This window comes from Candoia aspera, chromosome 9 (genome assembly GCF_035149785.1).
Source record: "Candoia aspera isolate rCanAsp1 chromosome 9, rCanAsp1.hap2, whole genome shotgun sequence".
NCBI lineage: Eukaryota > Metazoa > Chordata > Lepidosauria > Squamata > Boidae > Candoia > Candoia aspera.
Window position 1 is genome coordinate 1818748 of NC_086161.1, and position 20644 is coordinate 1839391.

General features: G+C 47.5%; 1 protein-coding gene across 4 annotated transcripts in view; it reads left to right on the forward strand.

Moving 5' to 3' along the window:
• ZBTB16 (zinc finger and BTB domain containing 16) overlaps positions 1-13332 on the forward strand; it is a 147437-nt gene extending 134105 nt beyond the window's left edge. For all 4 annotated transcript variants that reach the window (XM_063311054.1, XM_063311051.1, XM_063311055.1 and 1 more), the window contains exons 6-7: positions 4947-5114; positions 6474-13332. In XM_063311054.1, coding sequence (XP_063167124.1) covers positions 4947-5114; positions 6474-6703 — 398 coding nt within the window. In that variant the 3' untranslated portion in view covers positions 6704-13332. The remainder of the gene's footprint in view (positions 1-4946; positions 5115-6473) is intronic.
• The last annotated feature ends 7312 nt before the right edge of the window (positions 13333-20644 follow it).

Below are 20644 nucleotides of genomic sequence, written 5' to 3' on the forward strand. Positions count from 1 at the left end.
TATGCTATCAATATTAGTTACAATGTAGGATGTCAACATGACAAAGATAAAATGGCCTTTTTCACCCAGAGTTGAGTAGAGCGTTGAATAAGGGACCGCGGCGAATTGCACCAAAGTTTTTGTTGCGTGATAAACGTTTCAATCTTAAGCTGCTTATTTAGTAATAAGGTCTCTTTGCATTGTTACTATATGTAAGTATAAATTATATATAGTATAATTACATAAATCATAAATTATATATAAATTATATATACAAATTAAATATATATATATATAATATATAAGTGAAGCAAATTTAACAATATACCAAAAAGTGGGGGTGGGGTGGGGGAGGAAAAGGAAAAAGGAAATAAAAAAAGAACTCATTTGTCCTCTGAGAAGAACCTTGCATTCTGAGTTTCCGGGACTCGCAGCCTTGGGAAGACGTGGCTTGTGTCCCTCCTCGCCGATGAGAGTGACCAAGCCCACCTTTTGGGTCTCCTCCATAGACTCACCTTGTTAGCAACTGCTGAGGATGATAATAAGGCCCCTGCACCTCTCCAGCCTGGCAGCCTCCTCCTCCTCACTTCCCGAGATCCGAGGGCCTTTTCCATCGATGCTTCTTGGCCAGAAAAGGAGGCTCTCTTAGTAGCCATGGCTTCCTTTCCACCCCCCCTTGAAGCCAAGGATTTGAAGCCAAGGAAGGCTGCACTTACAAGCAGGGCAACCTCAGAGGCCTCATCGGTTAAACTGTTAATCTGGACAGAATAGCCATTTTTCACAGTGTTTTGCTACCCAGTGTGACAAACTTCACTAAGGCCCTTCTGGAACATTTCTAGAACCAGAGTTCCAGAAGATCAAGTGTGAAACCCTCCTGAAGAACATCTTGCTCCTCCTCTTCAGTCTCCTCAACCAGAGCTCTTTGGGGACTGTAGAGGATTAAAAGCTGACCCACAGGGTGAGGGAGCGTGTCAGTCCTTCTGCCTTTAGGAACCATTCCTCTAGATGTTCTTCTAATTAGAGTCCCTGGTCTGATAGGTTTCCTGGGCGGATGGGGATACAGTGATGAACTTTTATAAATCAATGTTTAAAGCTTCTGAGTCCATTGTCACAAACTTGTGGTGGTGAAGGAAGAGGCTAACCTTGAATGGTTAGGAAAAAGCCTTCGAGACATGCTCTTCCATTCCCACTTCATCATCATGACTTGGGTTTCCTGGCACTGAGGATTGATGGGCCAAGATTTCCCTTCCTTTGCTTCTGTCAAATCCTCCACGGAGGTGGCATCTGAGCCTTCCACCATTCTGGAGTCTCTCTTCCCCTGCCCAGTCAACTCTTCCACTGCCAAAAGGCCCTGACCATCAACCAGGACTTGGAGGCACATCCTTGTCCTCCACTAAAGGGTAGGTTAGAATCTAATAGGGGTGCTTGTCCCAAACTGTTGCCTCTTGACCACTGTAGAAGTGGGGTGTCAGCCTTACCAAGTAGACCAGACAGGGAACACAACCAGATGAGCTAATTCTACTTTATTGTAAAGCTTGTTGTTTATTCATTTAGTCACTTCCGACTCTTTGTGACTTCATGGACCAGCCCACGCCAGAGCTTCCTGTCGGTCATCAACACCCCCAGCTCCCCCAGGGACGAGTCTGTCACCTCTAGAATATCATCCATCCATCTTGCCCTTGGTCGGCCCCTCTTCCTTTTGCCTTCCACTCTCCCTAGCATCAACATCTTCTCCAGGGTGTCCTGTCTTCTCATTATGTGGCCAAAGTATTTCAGTTTGGCCTTTAATATCATCCCCTCAAGTGAGCAGTCTGGCTTAATTTCCTGGAGGATGGACTGGTTGGATCTTCTTGCAGTCCAAGGCGCTCTCAGAATTTTCCTCCAACACCACAGTTCAAAAGCATCGATCTTCCTTCTCTCAGCCTTCCTTATGGTCCAGCTCTCGCAGCCATATGTTACTACGGGGAACACCATTGCTTTAACTATGCGGACCATTGTTGTCAGCGTGATGTCTCTGCTCTTAACTATTTTATCGAGATTTGTCATTGCTCTTCTCCCAAGGATTAAGCGTCTTCTGATTTCCTGATTGCAGTCAGCATCTGCAGTAATCTTTGCACCTAGAAATACAAAGTCTTTCACTGCTTCTACATTTTCTCCCTCTATTTGCCAGTTATCAATCAAGCTGGTGGTATCATCTGCATATCTGAGATTGTTAATGTTTCTTCCAGCGATTTTAACTCCAGCCTTGGATTCCTCAAGCCCAGCTTGTCACATGATGTGTTCTGTGTACCAGTTGAATAGGTAGCGTGAGAGTATACAGCCCTGCCGTGCTCCTTTCCCAATCTTAAACCAGTCCGTTGTCCCATGGTCTGTTCTTACTGTAGCTACTTGGTCGTTATACAGATTCTTCAGGAGGCAGACAAGATGACTTGGTATCCCCATACCACTAAGAACTTGCCACAATTTGTTATGGTCCACACAGTCAAAGGCTTTAGAATAGTCAATAAAACAGAAATAGATGTTTTTCTGAAACTCCCTGGCTTTTTCCATTATCCAGCGGATATTGACAATTTGGTCCCTAGTTCCTCTGCCTTTTCTAAATCCAGCTTGTACATCTGGCAATTCTCGCTCCATGAACTGCTGAAGTCTACCTTGCAGGATCTTGAGCATTACCTTACTGGCATGTGAAATGAGTGCCACTGTTCAATAGTTTGAACATTCTTTAGTGTTCCCCTTTTTTGGTATGGGGATATAAGTTGATTGTTTCCAATCTGGTGGCCATTCTTGTGTTTTCCAAATTTGCTGGCATATAGCATGCATCACCTTGACAGCATCGTCTTGCAAGATTTTGAACAGTTCAGCTGGGATGCCGTCGTCTCCTGCTGCCTTGTTATTAGCAATGCTTCTTAAGGCCCACTCAACCTCACTCTTCAGGTTGTCTGGCTCTAGCTCACTGACCACACCGTCAAAGCTATCCCCGATATTGTTATCCTTCCTATACAGGTCTTCCGTATATTCTTGCCACCTTTTCTTGATCTCTTCTTCTTCTGTTAGGTCCTTGCCATCTTTGTTTTTGATCATACCCATCTTTGCCTGGAATTTACCTCCGATGTTTCTAATTTTCTGGAAGAGGTCTCTTGTCCTTCCTATTCTATTGTCTTCTTCCACTTCCGCGCATTGCTTGTTTAAAAATAATTCCTTATCTCTTCTGGCTAACCTCTGGAATTTTGCATTTAATTGGGCATATCTCCCCCTAGCACTGTTGCCTTTTGCTTTCCTTCGTTCTTGGGCTACTTCTAGTGTCTCAGCAGACAGCCATTTTGCCTTCTTGGTTTTCTCTTTCTTTGGGATGTATTTTGTTGCCGCCTCCTGAACAATGTTGTGAACTTCTGTCCATAGTTCTTCCGGGACCCTATCTACTAAGTCCAGTCCCTTAAATCTATTCTTCACCTCCACTGCATATTAGTGAGCTCATATCTAGCTGATCTGTGGGTCTTCCCTAATCTCTTTAGTCTGATCCTAAATTGTGCAATAAGAAGTTCGTGATCGGAACTACAGTCAGCTCCAGGCCTTGTTTTTACCGACTGTATAGATGTCCGCCACCTTTGGCTGCAAAGGATGTAGTCAATCTGATTTCGGTGTTGTCCATCTGGTGAAGTCCATGTATAAAGCCGTCTCTTAGGTTGCTGGAAGAGGGTGTTTGTTATGCACATTGAGTTGTCTTGGCAAAATTCTATCAGCCTGTGTCCTGCTTCGTTTTGTTCACCCAGGCCATGCTTACCTGTAATTCCAGGTGTCATTTGACTGCCCACCTTAGCATTCCAGTCTCCCGTGATGAAAATAACATCTCTTTTAGGCGTGTTGTCCAGTAGGTGCTGCAGATCCTCATAGAACTGCTCTACTTCAGCTTCTTCAGCATCTGTGGTTGGGGCGTATATTTGGATCACTGTGATGTTAGATGGCTTGCCATGAATTCGAATTAAGATCATTCTGTCGTTTTTTGGATTGTATCCAAGCACTGCTTTAGCCACTTTACTATTAATTATGAAGGCTACTCCATTTCTTCTGTGGTCCTCTTGTCCACAGTAGTAGATCTGGTGGTCATTTGATGTGAAGTGGCCCATTCCAGTCCATTTCAGTTCACTGACGCCCAGAATGTCTATCTTTAATCTTGACATCTCACCAATAACCACATCCAATTTGCCCTGGCTCATAGATCTTACATTCCAGGTTCCAGTGGTGCGTTGATCCTTAGAACATTGGATTCGCCGTTCACCACCAGCACCGTCGGCCGCTAGCCGTCCTTTCAGCTTTCAGCTAGCTGCGTCATCACGTCTGGGGCTAGTTGAACTCATCCTCTGTTCCTCCCCAGTAGCATTTTGACCATCTTCCGACCTGGGGGTCTCATCTTCCGATGGTATACCGACATATCTCTGGTTGTACTGATCCATTTAGTTTTCACGGCAAGAATACTGGGGTGGGTTGCCATTACCTTCCCCAGGGATCGCATTTAGTCTGACCTCTCTGTCATGACCTTCCCGTCTTGGGTGGCCCTTCACGGTTTAGCTCATGGCATCATTGAGGTGCTCAAACTCCAGCACCACAACAAGGTAACGATCCTTTGCTGAAGATTGTAAGGCTACAGTAACAGAATCTTGCAAGTCTCTGGCCACCTCCTTTACAGCCTGAGAAACTAGGGAAGATCCCTTCCGAGCCTCTTTCTCTTCCCATTATGCAGCTGTGGGCTATGCTGACTCTTATCTGACCGTTCCCTAGGCAGCATCTCCCAAGGTCTTTCCCACACACCATCACAGGGGGTGACCATCTCCAGTCTCCATAGCCGCCTCCTTGAGAGAAGCCACTCTCCTGCCCTTTTCGAACCCAGGCCCTTCCCCTTGTGGGGAGGACCAGACCTTGCCTGTTTGCCCACAGACGACTTCCCTCTGACCCCGCTGTCCTGGTTGCAGGCGACCATCCGTACGAGTGCGAATTCTGCGGTAGCTGCTTCCGAGACGAGAGCACTTTGAAAGGACACAAGCGCATCCACACTGGGGAGAAACCCTACGAGTGCAACGGCTGCGGCAAGAAGTTCAGCCTCAAGCATCAGCTAGAGACCCACTACCGGGTCCACACAGGTAAGGGGTGCCCGGCCGATGGGGTGGGGTTTTCCCACTGGCAGCTTGTGCGTCGCGAGGGTGCTGGGGGCATGCGGCTTTCGTAAACAGCAGGTCGATATTTAGATTGCTTTTCCTCTTCATTACTTCATTATTCGCTCTGCCTGGGCATGGAATGGGTATTGATACTGGGGAAAGGAAGGCTGCTAATTACTGTACTGCGGAAGCCCCTTCGGCTTTCAGCCGGGGCTGCAGCAGCACACAGGATCAAAAGGGGTCTCTGGGAGAGGCCCGCTGACCCCCCTGTGGGAAGCAGTGCGCAGAATTAGCCCTGACCAGTGAATGCAAGGCTCGATCCCAGGTGGCCGTTCTCCCTCCTGTCCCCACATCCCGAGCTCTGGGATCCCAGGAAAAGGCCCAGTCGAAAACCTCGCCCTCGCTACAGTTCTCCAGCTCATTTTTTAAAAAGCTGCTGGTCCCTGGGGGTTGAAAAAAGAGCAGGGGCTTCTGACCTCCAGGAAGCTGGTAAGGAGAGTTCTTCTGCTCCCAGCCCCGGGTCCGGTTGGAGCAGGACCCTGCGCGCAAAACGCTTGACGCAAATTTGTTAAATCTACAGATGGCAAAATTCAGTTTGTCTTCTGAAAAGGGGTGGTGGTGGTCCTGCAACACAGGACCACCTGATCCTGATTTGCGCTTCTGACCAGAGATGTTCGGCTGGTCACTGCTTCTCCCCCCTGCCCCCAGCCTCCAAGGACCAACCCAGCACGGGCTTGTGGAGCAAGTATTCTGAGTGTCGATAAGTGTGTGCATGTGTGCGCAGAACAAGCCTTCCCTTTTTTTTTTTACTGTATGGGGTCCAGAGCTGTTGGGGAAGCCAGGGCCATGCAGGCCAGGGTGGGACAATGCAGCAGGGCAAAAACAAATGTAAGTTGGTATGGTGACTTCTTCTGTATTAAATAATGTACCCTTTCTAGCATATATTTTTTTAAAAAACAAAACTTGATGGCTTTTGAAGGCCACGCATGTGCCCCCTTGACAGACAATGTGGGGCAGTGCCCCCAAGTGTTTGGGGATGGTCACTGCTTCTTGGCAGGGACCGGCATCAAGGTGGCCATCCATGCCATGCTCAGCATTGTTGCAATAGCTTGAATCACCCCCCACCCATGATTCTCTCCTCCTCCTCCTCCTTCTCCTCCTCCTCTTCCTCCTCCTCCTCCTTTCCCTTTTTCCTTCCTCTTTCCTCCTTTCTCCTCCTCCTCCTTTCCCTTTTCCCTTCCTCTTTCCTCCTTTCTCCTCCTCCTCCTCCCCTCCTCCTTTTCCTTCACCTTCTCCTTCTCCCCTCCTCCTCCTCTCCTTTCTCCTCCTCCTCTCCCTCCGCAGGCGAGAAGCCATTTGAGTGCAAACTCTGCCACCAGCGGTCCCGAGATTACTCCGCCATGATAAAGCATCTCAGGACCCACAACGGAGCCTCGCCGTACCAGTGCACCATCTGCCTGGAATACTGCCCCAGCCTTTCCGCCATGCAGAAGCACATGAAAGGCCACAAGCCAGAGGAGATTCCAGCAGACTGGAGGATAGAGAAGACCTATCTCTACCTGTGCTACGTCTGAAGGGACAAATGGAGAGAAGAAGCTGGAAAGGACTAGACAGAACCAACCCCCTGGATTGCTCCCTCCCCTTTTCTTTTTCTCTCCCAATTTTCTTCCTTTCTGCTTTCGGTTCTATTCATCCAGGATTTGCTGGCCATTTCTTTTCCAGCTTCCATTGTCCTTCAAGTTGCCAGGAGTGAGTGGGGCAGGGAGAGATCAGCAGGAGGGGGAAACCCCATAGAGCTCCCTGAAAGAATCCGCCAAGGAACATCCCCCTGACCCATCCCCAGCCCTGGCCAGCCGTGACGTTGTCTGGCGTGGTGGTCGTGGCCCCTGTGTGCCCGGTGGCTCTGGGCTCCATCTGGCCCTCAGTGCTCCGTGGGGGATGGTCGATTTCTCTCTGTCATAGTGTAAGCTGAGGTCCAATCAGCCCCCTGCATTGCTGCCTTGGTTTCCCAAGGGTTCTTGGGAATTGTAGTGTTGTGAGGATTCTCTGTTGGATTCCTTTTGTGTTGCTCCAATGCCAGTCCCCAACATGTCCACAGTCCTCCTGGAAGTGACAGGTGTCCCATTCCCCCCCTCCCCCCCTCCTGCCAAGCAGGATGCAGTTTTCTGCACAGGCATCCTGCAAATTCCTCCAAGTTTTCACCCTCTTTTCCTCACTGGTTCCTTTGAGAGGTGACTTAGCTGCCAAATCCAAGCACATCTTTGGGAGAGATGGAACATTTGGAGAGCAGGATACCCATGAAGTTCTGTGGTGCCACAGAGGATGCTGGGGGGAAGGTACCAGGTGCCTTGGAGCATCCTAGATCCTACCTGGCCACTGCTTGAGAAGATGAAGGAAGTGTAGAGTGTGTCCTGGGGGTCTGAAGGCTCTCTGCTATGGAAGAGCAGTAGAATTCATGTGCACCCACAGCGCCAAACCTTTTCCCATAGATTCTACCGACCAAGTTTTGGCCTTTGCAACTCAAACGCTGGGGGTTGCTGCCTCAAAGAGCATGACCCTGGATGCCCTCGGAATTTGCCTCCAGATATTCCCCGTGAGCTGCAACCCTTTCTTCTGACCAAAGACCATTCTATGCATTTATTTTTATTTATTTATTTTTGAAGCGAGAGGGGAGAGGGATGCAGAGGAGAGAGGCAGCATAAGTTTGCACATTTGCTACTGTGAATGGCCAACCTTTTCTGAGCAGGGGAGAAATCAAAACGACAAGGCTCAGGGGAAACCCAGCAGCTGCTAGAGAGGCCCCGATCCCGCCTTCTGAGGCTTTGGGGAGCTCCGCGAAGCTCTCTGTTCTCAAGCACTTCCCCATTGACTTCCATGGGGGTGAAAGGGCTATGCTTTCTCCTAGTCAACAGCCACTGTCCAAGTCCCTCCTCTGTTTAACTGCAAGACAAAGTCCATGGAAGTCTCAGCTTCACTCACATTTAGCTGGAGAGAATCTGGGCATAGATGGATGGACACAAACACAATTCAATTGTGGTTCAATTATTCATGATCTTGGGCTGTCTGAAGAGTCTTACCTTCTGTAGCTGATAATGGCCACCTGGGTTTGATGTGTGTCAAGGTTGTAGTGCAGTGCAATGTGGAGGACCCTTTGCAGTCTTGGCTTCTGCCTTCTTGGCCCATGGACCTCTCTCCCCAAAAGGTTCACCCTGGGTCTTCCTTCTGCCCAGGACTAATGGCCTGATATCTGCAGAGCCAATGTGGGGATGGGTAGCAAAAAAGGCAAGGCTGGCTTGGCCTTGTGCTTTTTCTGCTCTTCATGCAGTAATTGGCAGCCAGATAAATTGGCCTGGTAGGTTTGACCCAAAGTGGAGAGTCCTGGCATGGCCCTACTTCCTCTTACGGGAAGGCTGAGGACAGCTCCAAGCGGTGTAGAAGCAAATGCTCTCTCTGTGCATGTGTGTCTCCTGACAGCCACCTGGGCTTATCTGAGATGCTAGTTTGTCTGGGGTGGCCACCTTGTAACCATCAGCAAGTAGAACTTGTCCCCAGTGCCTTCATCTTGGCAAGATCCTCTGTTTCTGCTTTGCATGTAACGAACATGCCAAGAGGATGAGCAATTCTGACACAGGCCTATCTCTTGGTTGGGGGGTCACCTCCTTGGCTGTTCTTTCTCTTCCAGGTCACCCTTCTTTTTGCACCAGGGGAGATGTGCAACCTGAGACCTCCCCCCCCCCAAAGCCTTAGGGGCAACCTCCAGTGCTTTTCCAAAAATCGCCACCAAATTGTCATTTGGCAGAAGAAGGAATGAATAAATGTGTGGAGTAACTGCTGTTGAGTTTACTTAATGTCCTTGATTTAAGTGCAATCGAAATTCAGTCCCGTTTAGGTTTTTACTTGGCCCCTCTCATGTCTTTGTCCCGGGATGCCCTCCCTGGAGTGTAACCCTTGGCTCGGAAAGGTTGCCCTCCACCCTGCTTGAAACACTGGCAACTCACTTGAGGCTTCCTTCCTTCTCCATCTTGACCGGTGTTTCTCAACCTTGGCAACTTCAAGATGCGTGGACTTCGACTCCCAGAATTCCCCAGCCAGAATTCTGGGAGTCGAAGTCCACGCATCTTGAAGTTGCCAAGGTTGAGAAACACTGATCTTGACACTTGGTGCAATTAGGCCAAGGGGAGAGGTTCTTTCTCTTCTCTCTACCCCACCCCATTTAACACCCTCCCAGCAGGTCTTCCCTTGAGGCCCTTCCTGCCCAGTCTTCTGTCGCCATTGCAGCCGAGAGGGGAGAGTAGCTGCTGTTCGTCTTTCATGTTGTCATTACTTTCATTTTGAATGATTTTTTCATTTCGCACATTGTACTTGAAATTACCTCAGTTTCTTGTGACCTCATGAGCTTTTTTGAGTTGGCTTTCTGTGCGGGGGGGGGACGAGTTGGGGTTCATGGTTGAAAAGGCCACAAGGCAGGGCTGGAAGAGAGCATTTGCACCCAGCACCCGTGTTTAAACACAGCCAACAAAACCCCACGGACATTGTTTTCCACGTCAGCCTTCTTGTTTCGTGTTTATTGTGCATTATTATTATTATTATTATTATTATTATTATTATTACTACTACTACTACTACCAAAATGGGTGTTTGTTTTTATGATCCAGCCTGACATGGCTCAGAGATTAACTTGAAAAGCTACCTCTTTTTAAGTTGATGTTGTTATTGTTAGTTTCTTGTTCTTTTTTTTTTTTTGGCAGATACAGAAGCACAGTTTTGCAATATTAGTGGGTGGGTGGCTTTGTAAATTTCATTTCAGTTTTCATCTCATGCTTTCTGTTTGCAATTTTACATTTTATTTTGTAATTTAGCTGCATTTATATATGGGGAGGGGGGAATGTTTAGGGAAGAAAGTGTAGATGGAAGAAAAGGAGAATTTCAAAGGATATGTCTCTATCCTGTTGCTCAACGCATTTACCCTCCTAAAATCTGACCCTGATCCTTTCTCAATGTTGGAAAATATTGAAGGCCTTAAAAATGGGGGGAGGGGAGATAAAAGAGACTCTGTCATTGTGAAGTCCAGAGAGTTGACAATTTAGTGAAATATTTAGCAATGTGGTTAAAAAAAACCAGTTAAACTTGAATATGTGAATAGTTAAGTAGAGTTTTGTTTATAATGTGAAAAAAAAATGACAGCATTCAAGGCAGAACTTTTAACGAACAATATGCAGTAAATGTACCAGTGTGACAGTTGTCAGAGGTGGCCATATGGCCCTTCTGATGTAGGCCCAACACTGTTGGGTGTTGTCTTTGTAAAGGGCGGGGGGTGTTGGAGGAATCTTCCTCTCTTCCCCACCACTCACCAAGCTAAAAGTGTTGGGCTGATAAATTATTTCAGAAGTGTAATATTTTTGTAACATTTGTTAGTCTCTGTGTTGCGTTTTCAGCAGGATGTTGTCCCCCTTTTGTAATGTGAACAGGAATATGTTTGCGTGTGCGGGTGTGCGTTTGAAACCTAGTATTAAATAATAAATCATGCAGTATTGTTGTAAAGCGTCTGCCATATCAGAGGGTATTAGATTAGGGTGGGCGTCACGGCTTCTGAAGCACACTTGGGGAACGCGTTTTGGCCGGGGGTTCTCTGTGGGACCCTTTGCGCGCCCTGGACGGGACAGGTTGGAGTGGGGTGGGGAAAGACACTCGGCTGCTTTGAGCGAGCACACACCACATCGAGAACCATGCGGCGGGCTTGCAGGCGGTGGTTTTCCTCCCTCCCTCTCTCGGAAGGGTGGTTGGAAAGAGGTCCTCTGCCCACTGCATGTGCCGGTCGAAGTGGTGTTTGATCGGCGGCAGCAGGGTCGGTCGCTTTGGAGCACAAGTGTGGGGAACAGGGTGGGCTACAAGACTGGACCTGCACAAACCAGATCTGAGTTCAGGGGGTTCCGGGGCTAGATGCCCACGGGCTGCCTAGGGTCCCCCCTCCGCTCTGCCCCAGGAAAAACAGGCCGCTGCCGTTCCAGCACTCAGACGCAGGCGCCTGGCAGCATGTTATTCAGCCCTTGCCCCCCTGCAAATCCACCGCTCTGGCTGGCCCACCGACACCTTTCCTTTGATTTTATTTTGCTTCCCTTTGCAAGTATATACTCCTGGCTGTCTGTGATTGTTGCTTTGGGAATAAATTTCAGAAACTGAAAGCATTAAGATTATTGTATACAACCCCTTGCAGGTGTGTGTTTCGTGCGTGTCCGTCTGATGGAGAAATCTAACTTTGTGGCTGCTTTGTGGTGGGAAACAAGACCGGCGCTGCTTTAGTACGATCCTCAACACAACTTTGGAAAATGGCTTTTCCTTTTTTTTAATCTTTGTGCCTGAAAAAGGAGTGTGTTTGTGTGTGTGTGTGTGTGTGTGTGTTGATTTTCGCGCATTTTTTAAAAAGGAATAAAATGCTGCAGTGCTTTCTTAATGATTTGGTACCTGGGGGGATTAGGTAGGACTTGCTAGCTAAGGAATGTCATGGTGTGCTCCATCTTTATTTCTAGAAAGGAGAAATTCTGGCTCCCCCAGTTCTCAGCCTCCAGTTCGCTGCCCTGCAGCTTCAGGGATCCAGAAGCCTGGCACGGGTGGCAGGGGCTCTGTCCGTGCAAGGAAAGGTGGCCAGGTCACTTTGTGCTCCGGTCATCCCATCCTTATTTGCCCCTTCCGCCCCATTCTTCCCATTCCTTCAGGGGGCTGCTGTTCAGTTTCATAGCAACATGACTTGCACAACCTGAGCATGGGAGCTCCCCCGCCCCCCGGCAAAAAACTTTGAAAGACTCACCCAGAGCCCATCCAAAAGTTGCCAAGTCTTGCTGTGTTGGTAGCAGCAGAGAATTAGTAAAAGTGTGGTGCCTGGGTAAGTTCACCCCATTAAGCGGTATCATTTCAACTCAAAATAGCCCAATGGGATTTTTCTCCTGGCCCCGCCCACTTCTTCCTCCTGGCCCCACCCACTTCTTTCTGGCCCCGCCCTCCAGTCCTTAAAGGCTGCCAGAGGGCCATGCTTTCCCTTGACTCAGAGAAAGCCGGGGTGGAGTGGGGCAGAGCCGAGACCGTGGGGCAAAAGATGGTTGGGGTCTCCCGGGGCTGGATGTTTGAGCAAGCCTTGACTCTCTCCTTACCATGACCTCCCTCAGCACAGGGCTGTCATTTTCTTGACATGTCTCAGTATTTGTTTGGCAAATACTGAGTGTTTTTGCCAAACACTTAGTGTTAAAGGATGCATGTTTTTTTTTTTTTTTTTTGAGGCTCAGAAGCCATGCTAAATCTCCATTTATGTTCATAGATAGACCTGGGTATGTATGTGTATGTATATGTATATGTATATACACACCTACCTATCTATATCTGTCTATATAAAATATTTATATACATATATATATATATATATATTATAGCACTGAGGACCAATTTTGTCCTTCTGGACCAAGCAAATTTAAAGCTTATTCTTAATTTGTCATGTTTTGCTTATCTCTTAATGTTGTCCCTGCAGAAGTGCCAGTTTGATTGCTTCATGTTAAAAGATAAATCCTGTTTTAATTGCTGTCCTGGCTCGGTCTACCTCAGCACCTCCTGTTAGCCTAACTTTAGAAGGTGCCAGTTTTTTGTTATGTTCTGGTTTTAGTTTATTTGTAAAATGCTGTGTTGTGTATATTTTTTTCCCCTGTACAAAATACTTTTCTGTTAGTTTCCTTGCAGTGCAGTTTGTGCTTCTTGTTATAAGCTTCTCTAGAGTCTTAGATGCATTTAGGTTAAAAATACACACGCACACACACATGGACACCATAAATCAGTCCTCCCCCCCCCCCACCCCCCGAAGAAAGTTGTGATGTCCCTTCCTAGTTGCCGTTCTCTACTTCTGCATCTATTCTGTATGGCACAGGTGCAGTTCCCTGTAAACCTTCCATGTTTCTGGCAAGGAAAAAAAAATGACAAAAGGTTTTTTTTTCCAAAACAATGTATTGCTGCAGGTTTTTTTTCTCTCCATTTGTCACTAAGTGAAGTTTGTGCCTTCTATAGCAAAGAGAATATTTTTTACATCCTACTAACAGTAGATTTTTTTGTAGTGGACATTTTTTGTATTTTTATTTATAAGTCTCATAAGGAAAATAGCAATGTTCAGTTGTATACCTTGAATCTGCAGTTAGGAAAAAAAAACAATAAAGTTAATTCAGTCGTTGATGGTGGCTGCCCGTTGTTTTCTTTCATTCTTTGCGTTTCACGGCTGGGATAAAGGACTCATTTGTGAGTAATAAATTAAGTTCTTATCCCCACCTCCCTTCGCAAGAACATCGTCCAGGATTGGAAGCTGGAGGAGAGTGACGGGGTTCGTACACCACCCTAAGCCACAACTATGGTCTGTTGAATGATCCATGGTAGCCTGGGTTATGTGTTCTAAGCCATAAACCTGTCTTCCAACCCAGAAACTGGCCAAAGCCAAGTCCAACAAAGGCTTTGTGTGATGAATGAAATCCCTTTGCTTCACTCCCCAGGTTTTCACTAGACAAGACACAGATTCCGTTGCACCCAAAGCTTGGAGCACACTGTGGTCTTGGGAATGAATTCCACATGCCAATCCAACCGTGGTCAGAGGCTCAACTCCATATTGTGGCTGGGAAGGAATGTCAGCACTCATCAGTGATAACATTTCCACAGTGTCTGAATTTCCAGAGGCTGTGGTGAAGATGCTAGAAGGGGCACCATCAGCATCTGGAGGGCTGTACATTCTCAAGCCTAATGGTCTTGATCCAAAAAAAGCCAGATGTTAAACACCCAGGCCTACTTCTTCTTCTGTCTCATGAATAATGGTTTCACTGTCCAAAGGAGAACTTCACTGACTTCATGCCAATGGCCTAGATGTTTGGACAGGTGTGGTGATGGAGGAGGGACTAAACAAATTCAGAATCAACTCCTTTACATTCCACGCTATGGAGACTTGCTTGGAAGAACATACAGCCTGCACCCCAGTGTGCTTCATACTCCTGTTTTGTAGCTTTCTGAAAACAAAGAGCTGGTTCCCCCTTCTTGGAAATTGAACCCTGGATTTACTTCTGGGAAAATATGTGTAGGATCAAGCTCTGTGTCCTCTCCTTGTCTGATCTACTTTCTCCATTCCTTTACACAACAAATGTCAGCTTAAAGAAGCAGGTGGAGTCTCTGGTCAAAGTCCAGAAGCTCTTCAGGTTGACAGTTCCCTCTTCTCCCACCTGAGTACCACATCATCAGCTCACCTGCACCTGCATTGCCCTGGTCCCTGATTTAGTACCTCCCCACCCATGTTTAACCTTGGAAACAGCCCCAAACTATAGCTTTTCTATGAAGGGGCATCAAAAACGAGGTTTAAGGGACCTGGTTGAGGGGGGGGGGGTAGGGAAGGAGGGTCACATGTTATCGGCTTGGGGACAAGGGCCTGAAGTGGGCAGAGGTCAAGCTTGAAGGACATTGGCAGCCTGGGGGGGCTCTGACCTAGATAAGAACTAAGATTGAAAGGGGCACCTGAACCATTTTTTAGGAAACTGGTGCTTTGAAACCCCCTCCTTATAGAGAGGCTTAGCTGCTTCACAGCCCCAGAAAGGGAGGCAACCTGCAGGAGAAGTCTGAGCTGGCCCCAGCTTTGGGTGCTTAGATCCTCCTGATGCTTCAAAATGAGAGAGGCATTTCAGCCCTGCCTGCAGCTGTTCCAAAATTAAACCTCCAGGTTTCCAGGTTGCCCTTTCGACTGTTGGATTGTGAAGGCAGAGAGTTGAAGTCCAAGGAGTGACCATTTTTGTATTCGTGTATCACCTGCAGCCTTCTCCAATTTGGCACTCTCATTGGTTACCGGGATGGGTATTGAATTCCAACATAGCTGAGGACCACAGGATTGGGGAGGGGAGGTTTAAAAGCCCAAATTCTTCTAGGAAACACAAGGAAGGGTGATTGATTCAGCTGTCTGCTCTCCAAACCTGCATTAGAAAAAGTGGCGAGATGGACCTTGAATAGGCTACTTGTTTCTGGCCCCTCAAGGAAAGACCTTTGGTGGTTTGAGTAGCTCCTTTCTCATGGTCTTTAAGCGGTGTCACCACACTGTGCTCTGCCTGGTCGCTCTCCTTCCACACTCATCCCTGTTCTTGCTCACAATCTTTGCACAAAGATGCACTTCCCATGTCAAGCTTTTGGGGATTGAATTGTATGCCCAGCTCTAAGGATATTTGACACTGATGTGCAAGTATCACCCTTCCCCCATTAGAAGATCCTTCCAGATCCTTTTTTGAGTTTTGTGATACTGTATAACTGCTCAGCCACTGGAGGGTGGTAAAGGGGCAGCCACCGGACAACTATCTATCATCTATCTATCTATCTATCTATCTATCTATCTATCTATCTATCTATCTATTTATTTCCCACCTTTATTGTTTTTATAAATAATCAAGGCGGCGAACATCCCAAATACTCCTTCCTCCTCCTCTTTTCCCCACAACAACAACCCTGTGAGGTGAGTTGGGCTGAGAGAGAGGGACTGGCCCAAGGTCACCCAGCCGGCCTTCATGCCTGAGGAGGAACTAGAACTCCCAACCTCCTGGTCTCTAGCCCAGCACCTTCACCACCAGACCAAACTGGCTAGTAATTTTTAACTTCGGTGCTGAAGCTCCTTTTTAGAAGACCATGCCCGTTCCCCGATTCGAAAAGCTGTGAGTCTTGCATTGCCTTCTCAGATGGTATCTGCTGAAGGAGACATTTGGCTCGGCTGACATGAAGGGGGGGTGGGGAGGACAGAATCAGCTCTAGGGAGGGGTGCATTTGGGTGGTGGGAAAACTAAGCTGAGTCCTGAGGGGTCTGGTATTTTACCTGCTGTTTCAAAATAAGCCACACTGAATCAGTTGAATTCCAGTAGAAGAGTTGGTCTGGGTTCAAGTATCTTTGGGGGGGGGGGGCTTGCTCCATGCCCACGCGTGCCTCCGCGTGCCTCCGCTCGGCGCCTTTGCCGACTGTTCTGGGTGTATTTGATGCTCCCCAGGGAGCTGAGCAAGTTTGCTTCAATGAAAGTGAACTCGTTCATTTAAACCTGACTATAGGCTGCTCTGGCCTCCTGCTGGGTTAATTATCCTGTAGTTCTAAACTGATTGCTACACTACGCTTAAGCCCTCCTTTATTTATTTACTGACTACATTAACTGCTGCGCCGGCCCTCTTTTTATTGAGATGCAAACTGTACAGCCCTTCACCACGGATGCTGCTCGGCAGGCGCCCGCTTGGTTGGAGGGACGGGGCCAGCCCTGGAGCAGCTCCAGCACGCCAGGAGGGAGAGACCGGTGGGCAGACGGCGGCACCCCATGATTCTTTAGCGGACAGGGAAGACGCCCCTGGGGGTGTCCTTCTGGGGTCCCACAGCAGCTCAGCACCCAAACCAAACTTAAAACGTGCCTTGAGCTGCTGTCATAAATGCCTGTTTAGCGAGCCCTGACGGTGCTGCCCCCCCCCCCGACTCCCTTCTCTGCCGTGGGCTTCTGAACTGAAAATGTTTTTAACATTAACCTTCCTGGGGGGAGGGGAGCAGAGGAGATTTGCCATGCCAAGCTGCATAATCCCATGAAAATTAAAATGCAGTTAAACGTTAATTACATGGAATCAACGGGGTAATTAGTGTTACTTAAATATAGTGTGTTGTTTATACTTTAAATTATTTATGAGCATATATAGACATTTTCAGCTGCCCCATCCAGGAAAATGGTTACTGCCCCTCCCTGCTTTCTCCCCAGGAAGGAGAGATGCTGGGCCAACAGGACACGCTAAGAAGGCCACAAATAGTTACTTTTTTCATGGCTTGGTATGATTGGTAAACTGTGATTAATGGCTTAGCGTGTTGGGCAAACCTAGTCAAAGTCACCCAGTTCACATGCTGCAATAAGCCGTAATGCGTCAACTTCTTTTTCACTCAGTGTGTTGTGTGGAGTCAGCCTTTGCAATTTATCTACAAATCATGGTTAAATAACAGCAGGATGCAATGCTGAGGAGAGTACAGAGTATATTACACCTGGGCCAAATATATATTTTTGCAAACGTTTGCAGGCTATTATTTAGCACCGCTGTATTTATGCACTTCCATCCTGAAATAAATGTCAGGCAAAAAATGAAAATGTTTTATTAAATTTTAAAATAATACCTCTCCCACCCCACCCTGTTTCTTTTGCTAGATGGTTTCATTCTAAAATGCCACCTGAATCTTTCAAACTATCCTCATTTGCTTTTATTTTATTATTTTTATAATAAAAGCTCTTCACCAGCTTTTATTTGGCCTATGTGCTATTTTGGTTATATCGTGTCACGTGACTGCATTTAGGGACCTCCAGCGAGGACCTCTCTTCAGATGCAAAGAACAGTCTGTCCCTCCCATATGCCTGAGTTTTGGGGGGTGACCCACAGAGACCCTTCCGAAGGGGGAAGGAGCGCCGCTATGGAAGCAGGAGCCCTGGAACGTGGGGTATCGGAAGAGATGAACCAACTCTCGGTTTCTAGCCCGTCGGCAAACGGAGAGTAAACCCTGCACAGCCTGAACTCAAGCAGATAATAAGGCTTTAGAAAAGGACCCCATTTGGAAAATCTGCCTATACATCCTCTGCTTTAGTCAAAGGAACGTAATTAAATTTACTTTTCTTTGCTGCTTCTGAGGGGATGGTGTCCCTGTCAGATCTTCAACTCTCTTTCAAGCTTCTAGTCCATCATCTTTTAGTGCTAGAGTTTATTCCTTGCTTACTGTAGCTGTCAATATGTTGTGGTTTTCCCCCACCCCTGGTTTGCTGGTACCCTGGGCGGAGTTCCTTTAGAACTTCAACATGATTGGGAGATGTGTGTGATTGGAGCAGAAATCCCCCTTAATACTGTATGAATACAGACCAGTTGAGATCCCCACCACTTTGCCCCCCAAGCCTTGGTCTCCATTTCATTGCCCAAGGTCTGAAACCAGGTTAGAGTGTCCACACCTAATGTAAGTGGAGCAGATCTTCTGAACGCCCTTCCTGTTTTTCTGCCTCATCACCTCTGGAGGAATTCCACATCTTCTGGGCTTCAAACCATTCACTCAGAGTGTCAATAGTTGCCTACCAAGCATGAACTTAACTACTCTTGTCAACCAGGCTTTTTTTTTTTTTTTTTTTTGAGCTTCAACTCACAACACAAAGATGAAGGTGTTGCAGGCTTGTGGGCCAAATAATTCAGTAGACTTGGAAGTTACAAGCCACCATCGTATCTTGATAGACTTCCAGCTGCTACCATTCCTACCCATGGCTGAAAAGAATGAGCTTGTGCCCAAAAGCCCAGTTGTCACTTCTGCCTGACAATCTTGCCCTACCTCTCACAGGCCTGGATATCAGGGATCTCTTCCTGCAAGCTGTGGACGCCAGTGGGGCTGAGGAAGACGGCCCCTGTATTCAGTAGGCTGATGAGCCACAGAATCCCTGGGCTCTGCTGCCATCGTGTGGGCAGCTCAAACACACACCTCTCGCCTTGCTGGACAGGGCAATGTGTCCACTCCGGGTACGTATAAAATACGTTTTTCTGGCAAAAGAGAGAGCTGGCCTCTTGCCCTTGTTCTGCTGTGTAAGCACTTCCCCTTCTCCCTCTGAGTTAGAGCTGAACAACTGCCCAGAGGCGGATTCCAAAGCCAGTGAAGGATACTGTTTGTTCACCAGTTCACAGGACCATTGAATGCAAAGTTTGGAAGAGTCACAGAGAGTCAACCCATCACCTTACCCAACACCTGCCCAGTTCAGGAATCCATACAGCAGCCTCTGTTTAAAATTTTCCAGTGATGGAGAGTCCACTATCTGTTCCATTGTTGCACAGCTCTTTCCATTAGGAACTTCTTCCTGATGTCCAACTATGAGTGCCTGCATGTCAGAGGGGGCAACGAAGAGATGGGGTCTGCAAGAGCCACCAGCTTCTGGGCCAGGGGGCTCCCTCCATTTGCCATAGGCCTCTTGCTGGGGTGTGGTCCTTGGCAGGTGCCCAGTGAAGTCTCACCCAAACAAAAAGGGCTTTCAGTGAATTGGAGGAAGGTCAGCTCACAGTCCCATTCTGGCCTTTCCATCAGCATTGAAAATTAAATGCAAAGGGCCAGATTGCTGGACTATCCACGCACCTTTACCTGAATGAAGAGCTTTGCTTTCCTCACTCCAAATTCACTTCTCCTCCAGTTCTTACTGGGCAGGAGCAAATGCTGAGGTCTTGAGAAGTGAAGTTGCTCCCTTATGCAGGAATTTCAAACCCAGCGCTCTCGTCAGAAGTTTACAGTGAAGCCCTGGATGAGTGAAAGCCTGTCCCCTCGTGGGTAATAACATGGAGAGGGGCCTGGGAATCACAGGGCCAGGTTTAGGTCCCTCCACCAAAGTTGGATGAAAAAACAGATGCCCAACCAAGCCTTAGAGGGGAATATTGACAGAAAACGCCTCTTTAGGAGAATGGGTTTACTTGAAGAAGAACCCTAATCACAAAGGCATCTACCAAGATCATTCCGACGTCTCATCCTGTGACACTCGCGCATTTGGCTAAACACAGACGCATATTGGCTGTGTTCACATGACACAGAAGCTAAAAAGTTGGGGTGTGCAGGTCAGCTGGAACCAATTCAAAAGAGTGGTTCAGGTTAATGATCCCGTTTGGGTCTGGGTTTTCCATATCTCTGCGAACTGAGCGGGAGATTTGATTGCATCAGCTCTGAACTGAATCTCTGAATCAAAACACCGAGCCACCTTACAGGTTAATAAGTTGTTGTACCACCATTTCACATTTCACTGTTTGAACATCTGCAAACATGGGTGCTGGGGGGGGAGGAATGGTTGTGTGCTATGACACTATGATGCACATACTGTGAGACATGTATCCGAGTCAGACATCAGGGTGCAAGTACATAAGGGCTGGATTTGCATCATGATGATGCCATGGGGGGTGGGTGGGGGAGAGAGATCGAGAGATCACCCTGTGGCTTGCTGTGGATCCTGCTGCCTCCAGCCAAGGAGAGTCCACCACCTTCTGAGACAGTCCGTCCCATTGTTGAATAGCTCTTACTGTTAGGAAGTTCTTTGTGATGTCCAATTGAAATCTGCTTCATTGTGATGCAGACCCCTCGTTCCTTGCCTTCTGGAACAACTCTGAGCACATCTGTGCCATCTTCTCTATGGAAGTCTTTTGAATACTGAAGGAAGCTGTCGTATCTCACTGCAGTCGTCTCTTCTCCAGGCTAAATGCAGCCAACACCTCCAACCGTCCCTTCCAAGTTTTTATTTCCAGCCCCTTACTATCTGGGCTCTATCCTTCGGACATGCTCCAGTTAGTCAATGTCCTTCCTAAAATGCAAGTGCTGGTAACTGGATGCAGTTTGACCAAAGCAGAATAGAGAGGACTTCTCAGGATCTATAACCTATGAGGTACCTTGCATGGAAGTGCTGGTGGCCAGAAACCTAGAATGAAAGCCAGTTCAGATCTGGATGATGTGGTAAGGCAAAGGCTTGGTTAAA